Below are 7,116 nucleotides of genomic sequence, written 5' to 3' on the forward strand. Positions count from 1 at the left end.
GGTCTCAGCATTAGGAAGGTTGAGAACCACTGGCCTATTGGGTTATCCTGGGAGTGCTCTATGGGCATTCTGTCTGCTCTCCATGGCAAGCCAGAGTGGGGCTCTGGAGCTGTTTCCCAAACACCACCCACAGGCAGGACCTAAGTTTTGTTATGCTAAGAAAAATGGAAAGTGGAAATCCCTCCTACATTTCAACACTGTGCATTTCTACAGAGCTTTATATGGAAAGAATGAAATATGTAATCATTTAAAAGTGAATTTTTCTTTCCTCCACTACTCATCTTTTTTTTTTCTTGGATAACAAATACCATTGATCTAGCAAGGATATTATTTGTGTCTTGAGGCTAGCATTATAGAATACATCCATCTAAAATATAGTATTCTTCATTTCTCTGCTTCATTTTTCTAACAAGAGTAATGCCAAAAAGTCTTCTTCAAAGAAGCAAAGATAAACCTGTTTATCAATAATCAAGAAAAATGTTCTCTGTTTTGAGATGGGAGCATGATCTAATATGATCTGGGGAATTCCTGTACTCTGAAATTTTGAATGCTTAATTGTCAGCCAATGTTCAGGCAGGTAAGAATCAATTCTCTAAATTTACAAAAAAAAAAAAAATACACACACTTCTGATGCTGAACAATAAATGGTCAAAATAAAACCTGAGGGAACTGATACTTCACTAAGGTGCAATAAATTAATGATTTTGCTACTAATTCCTATTTTGTACATCTAACACAAAAGAAATGTTGATAATGAATAACATACACTGGGCCAATGACCTCAACATAGTAGATTAAAGTTTTCTTTGGTCAGTTTCTTATGAATATTGGTTTCAAAACAAACATAAAGACTTAACTTTCTACTGTTTTAGAACTGTCACTGCCTTAATGTTCAGACATCTATTTAAGTCATCCAGATAAAGAAGACATGCATGTCTATGGTTTTTTGTAAATCTTTATAGTGATCTATGGCTATGAGAAAACATTTTGTTTCTGTGACAATATTTGTTAATCCATCTGATATAATTACAGAAAATGGAGCCTGTGATAGTTAATTGTATTCGCATATTTCACCTCAATACCTTAGTTACCTGAATTATTTGTAAGAACCAAAATTCAGTGATTAAACAGAATTTAGAATTCTAAAACTTTAAAGATATATAATATATAGTTGGTGAAAATAAATTCTGAGACAAATTATTATTTATTTTATTTTGTTTTATTTTATTATTTCTTTTTGAGTCCAGTCTCACTCTGTTGCCTTGGGTAGAGTGCTAAAGCATCTTAGAGGCTTACAGCAACCTCAAATTACTGAGTTCAAGTAATCCTTCTGCCTCAGTTTCACAGATAGCTGGAACTACAGATGCCTGCCATGATACCCAGTTAGCTTTTCCTATTTTTAGTAGAGATGGAGGTCTCACTGTGCTCAGGCTGGTCTTGAACTCCTGAGCACAGATGATACACTCACCTTGGCCTCCAAGACTGCTGGGATTATAGGCATGAGCCACTACTCCTAGCCACTCTGAGAAAGATTAAAGAAGACCTACACAATAGAAAGATGTGAGATGTTTATGTCAAAAGACTCAATGTTGAAGAAATGTAAATTTTCCTCTAACATATCTTTAGGCTTAATAAAATCTTTATCAAAATTCCAAAAGACTTTCTTGTAGAAATTAGCAAGATGAATCTAATATTGTCATGAAATTGCAAAAGATGCATAATAGTAAAAAAAGGACATTGCAAAAGAACGAGTTTGGAAATCTACCACTATTTGATTCTAAGACTCAACTTAGAACTTCAGTAACAAGACAGTGTGAGATTGTTGTAAAGACAGACAAATAAGAGAACAGAATGAGAATGGGTAAACAAACCCATCAAATATAGACAGCTGACTTTGGACCAAGGTAAAAAGGTAATTCCATGGAGAAAGAAAAGGTTTATGACAAAGGATGCTGGAACAATAGGATTTATGTGAGGGAAAACTACACCACTTAGGTCCAGCTAATATACAAAAACTGAATCAAATGGATCATAGGCCTCAATGTACAACCTAGAAGTATAACACCTGAAGAAAAAAGTACAAGTAAAAAGACTTGTAAACTAACTGCATCCATATCTCAAAAACATTGTTAAAATGGAAAAAAAAAAAAACCACATAGACTTTCAGAAAGTATTTGCCAATCATATATTAGGTAAAAGGATTGTATGCACAAAATACAAAGAGCTCTGAGAACTCAATAATAACAACACTATTTACAAATGGGTAAAAGATTTGAACACTTAACCAAAGAAGAAGCAGGGATGGCAAATGAGAACGGGAAGTGATGCTCAACTTTATTAGTCATCCCACAGTGGTCCTTGGTCTTTGTTACTCTTTGGCTTCCCCCATTTTTCTAGTGCAATTCTCATCAGTTGAAAGTAGAGAAGTTGGTATATGTCTGCCTTTGAGTTGCAATTTGTATGAGAAGGACAGCTTTAAAGGTGGCCCCAGAAAGAAATCTGGATCTTTGGCTACATTAAAATTATATTTTAATTAGCTCAGACAAAATCATACTAATTGAGGTACTCAGAGCAATAAACTTTACATATATAATATATATATAAAGCATATATACATTAATAGGGGCAAGAAGTATAATTTCAGTTGTTAAAATAACTGGATTTAGTGGGTGTTTATCACAGACTGTGATGACCTGTGGGACAATCTGAATCCACAGTGCCCAGTGCAAGAGTTTCACTTCATCCTCCTACAGGGGCTCTTAGGGGAATTTCAGTTTTCCATTCCTTCCTCTTCTGGCAAAAGCACATGGTTATACTATTGGTTGACTCTCATGTTGAAAGCAAATTTATATAAACCACATTTTTTCTGAGCTTGGGACATGAAGTTTACAAAATGAATCACTGTGCAACAAACTGCTACCTTTGTTATTGGCATTCCTGTGCCTTTGTAGTTTTTGTGCTTTAGAAAACTGAACACTTTTAAAGGATCCTCACAATTTCTTTCAGGATATGGGTAAAATAAAAATCTGTAATATTCATTGTCTTTTATATTGAAAGCTAAAAATGCTATGTAATTTATAATAACTTTAGATTGGATTCATAAAGTGCCAAAATAGGTGAGCAATAGAAGCCAATTGTAAATTTTCTGTATATTTTATTTTGCATGACTTAATCTGGATAAGCAAAATAGTTATAAGACTGATTTTTCCTCTCTAATAATAATTTTTTAACTTAATATAACTACAATGAATTTATTATCTAAGTTCTAGTGAAATGAAAAGATAAATAACTGAAAACTAGGTTTAAAATTTTGTTAGGATGAATCTTAAACAATCTCCCTGATAATTCAAACGTAAAACCCCATTGTGTTGAATTAAATATATGTTCTGAAACTTTTAAGGTAAGTCACTTACATGTTAGCTCCTATATCCTTTAACCTCCTTCTGATAGTGATTTAATTTAGTGCTATATATTTGTAAAAATATTAATAATATGCACATACATGTATGTCAAAGGAAATATGCAGAAAATATGTGGTATAATGATCAGTTTATTATTTCATAAGTTCTGGCATTTATGACTTTGTAAGCACCCACACACAAATCAAATTTGAATATTTTCAAATATGTAGTGATTTAGGATTACATAAAAGGAAGCTATATAAAATAAAAATACATTTAACAACTAGAATTGTTGACTTTGCCATTTATATAACTTGTATCAGGTTCTAGTCTTTGACTGTAATTCTGCTAAAAAATAATTGATCCACGAAAAAAAAATTCTCTGGTACTAAATTCAGTAAAATTCCTATAGAAATTCAACTGTAATCATTCTAAAAACAATAATACATTAACTTTTAAATATGCAAAGAAGTTTCAGGCAGTGCTAGTACCTGCAATGCAAAGTGTGCAAAGCAAAATTTAAAATCAAAGCTCTCTTTTCATCAAAAACAAAAAAGATTGTAAACTCTGAATTTTGAATAACAGAAAAAGAGAAAAATCCATCTTTTAATAAGTCCTAGTGTTAAGACAAACATTTACCAGCCTAAGCCTAGGACCTTTGCCCATTATTAGTCATCAGCTTTTCTCTAATCTTCTTTATTCCAGCTTTTTGGTTTGTCTTTTTGACACTGATCCATAGATACATTTATTATTTTCCACCTATTTTTTTTCTTCCTCTTTGTTCTCTTTTTACCCATTCAAGTTGCTCTTTCCACCTCTGTCCCCTTTGCCCTCTCCATACCTTCAAATCTTTTCTCTAACATTCTATAGAAAATCTTACATTTGTCTGTGGTGCAGACACCTGCCAACTGTGCTCCTCCTTTCTTAGGGTGCTGCATTTCATTTCATTTCATTTACCATGTCCCTTGTTACCAGTGAATTCTCATTATGCTCTGACTATAATTCTATCACAAAATGGAAACTGCTCTCTGAAAGGCTCTAAACATTTCCTGATAAAGAGGATCTCTGTTTAATGGATCCTTGTTCCACTAAAGAATACATGTTGGGATGTGGCCTGTCCCTCACTTTGTCCTTCTTGAACTCAGCTTTTCCACTTCACTCTTGCTTCTCTGACCACTCTTCATGGTATCCTTTCCTGGTCTCTTTCTAGTCTTTCATTTGTTTGAGGCACGGCCTCAGTTGCAATAGTAAATGAGTGAGTTGAATGGGTATTTTCTCTCCCAAAGAAAAGAAAAGTTGCTAAGTTTTGAAGAATGAGCTGGAAAAATGGACAGTAAAAGAAGGAAGCAGGACATGTAGGCACTAGCAAGAGCTGTGTTCAAGATTAGCTCAGTGAAAGCTGCTGCTGCTCCTGCTGACATCAGATGCCCTGACAGAGTCAGTGCCATGGTGATGGATGCAGGATGCTTACTGCTGCCCTGCTGTTCTTGACACCAAAATTCTCTTCTGACCTTGTGACTGTCTATCTCTGTTTCTCTTCCTATTGGAGAACTTTTGGGTGGATTTGACAGGACAAATATAGATCTAGTCCCCTTAATCTAGGGGCAAGGTTGATGGGAAAATGTCTTTTTCAACTTTGTTGACTTCTGGACTGAGTGGTAGTCTCTGCTCACCTCCAAGCATCATGTAGTGGAAAAGGGGATCAGGTTTTGTAATCTCATCAATGACATACGCAGTAGCCCCTGCCCCTTATTTGCAGGGCATGCCTTCCATGGCCCCAGTGGATGCCTGAAATGTCAAGCAGTACATTCCTATCTATTCCGTTCTATGCTTTTGTTTTACATATTACCTGTCATAAAATTTAATTTATGAATTGGTCACAGTAAGAGACCAACAACAATTAATAAAATTCAACAATTACAACAATGTAGTATAATAAAAGTTATGTGACATTTCCTTCTGTGTCTCAAAATATCTTATAGTATGTGACATTTTTGGACTACAGTTGGTCACAGGTAACTGAAACCATGGAAAGCAAAACCACACAAAAGCCAGGACTGCTGTGCTGATGTTTTCACCTCTCTGACATAAGCTCCTCAAGTGTCCATCTTCCTCTTCTTCCCTTTCTTTTGTAAACTCTCCAATGGATACTTTGTCTATACCTTGTGTTATAACTACTCCCACGACTCCAAAGTCATTTTTATTAATATTTCATAGACTTGTGCTACTAAGTACGTGTCATATAAATACTCAGACCTTCCTTCTCTGTTCTGCTAATACAATTAAGTTCTCCATCTTCATATTTAATGAACGTCTACCCAGTCTCCAAGTGACACAACTCTCCTTCACTAACCATCCCCTCCACAACCAATATGCCACCAGTCCTGGTGATTCTATGTTTCTTGTGTCTAACTCTTTGTTCTCATCACTTCCAAAGCCCTGTTACTCACAGTCTAATCACATGCATTCGTGTCCTTTGAGGAACGTTTTCAACATGAAGATTCCTGGGCCTCATTCTTGGACTACTGTGTGCACCTCTACACTGTGACCTTGTAATCTGTATTTCTCACAAGCTCCACCAGACAATTGGGATGTGGCATCTATTTGGGGAACTGCTAGAAAACAGCAACAGCTCCCTGCACTCCTGGCTCCAGTTGCCCCTACTTGCAGCGTGTTTTCTACACACTAAATATTTAATTTAAAAAATACCTCACAATGACACTCACAATTTGAAAAGTTTTTAGTGCATGCCTGTTGCTTGATTATTAAAGTTGAGGCTCCTTAATATAGTACTTATTTCCTTTATTAATCGTGGTCCTTTTAACGCCTTTTCTTTTGGCATTGAAGTCATGCCTCAGAAACACGACTTTATTTTTACCAACTTCAATGGTGTCCCCACAAATTTAGCACATGGTCAGGATGCCTCTCCTTTATTTGAATCTGTTAAATCCTACACGTTTTGAATGAGACTCATTGTGCTTTCCTTCCTTTAGTTTCCTTCAGTTTAGAAGTAATGAATAACAGCCAATCTGATAGGAGTTTGGTTTTATTTCAACTCCTTTCTCCCAAATTCAATTTATACTAATTACTTAGTGAATATTTATATTTATTTACTGCATTTTATTTCAGAGGACACCACACAAGGACATGGAAAAGGAAAATGCAACATTGCTGACAGAGTTTGTTCTCACAGGACTTACACATCAACCAGAGTGGAAAATCTCCCTGTTCCTTATATTCTTGGTGATATATCTCGTCACTGTCACCGGGAACCTCGGTCTGATTGCTCTCATCTGGAATGACCCTCACCTTCACATCCCCATGTACTTATTCCTCGGGAATTTAGCCTTTGTGGACACTTGGATATCTTCCACCGTGACCCCCAATATGCTGCTCAACTTCTTAGCTGAAAGTCAGATGATGTCTTTCTCTGAGTGCAAGATCCAGTTTTTTTCCTTTGCACTCAGTGCAACCACAGAATGTTTTCTCTTGGCAACAATGGCATATGATCGCTACGTGGCCATATGCAAACCTTTACTCTACCCAGTGATTATGAACAACGCACTGTGCACCCGGCTAGTAGTCTTGTCTTTTGTAGGTGGCTTTCTTCATGCCATAATTCATGTGGGTTTTTTATTCAGATTAACTTTCTGTCACTCCAACATAATACATCACTTCTACTGTGATATCATCCCATTGTATAAAATTTCCTGCA

The 7,116-nt window shown here is 35.6% G+C and overlaps 1 protein-coding gene across 1 annotated transcript in view; it reads left to right on the plus strand.

Moving 5' to 3' along the window:
• Nucleotides 1-6,548: 6,548 nt before the first annotated feature.
• The window catches only part of LOC100957188 (olfactory receptor 5H8-like), a 940-nt gene continuing 372 nt past the window's right edge, over nucleotides 6,549-7,116 (plus strand). Inside the window, 1 exon segment of the mRNA XM_023509676.1 lies at nucleotides 6,549-7,115. Within this exon segment, the coding sequence (XP_023365444.1) occupies nucleotides 6,549-7,115 (567 nt within the window).

The sequence above is a fragment of the Otolemur garnettii genome, unplaced genomic scaffold (assembly GCF_000181295.1).
Source record: "Otolemur garnettii isolate 467f Iridium unplaced genomic scaffold, OtoGar3 scaffold00009, whole genome shotgun sequence".
Lineage (NCBI taxonomy): Eukaryota > Metazoa > Chordata > Mammalia > Primates > Galagidae > Otolemur > Otolemur garnettii.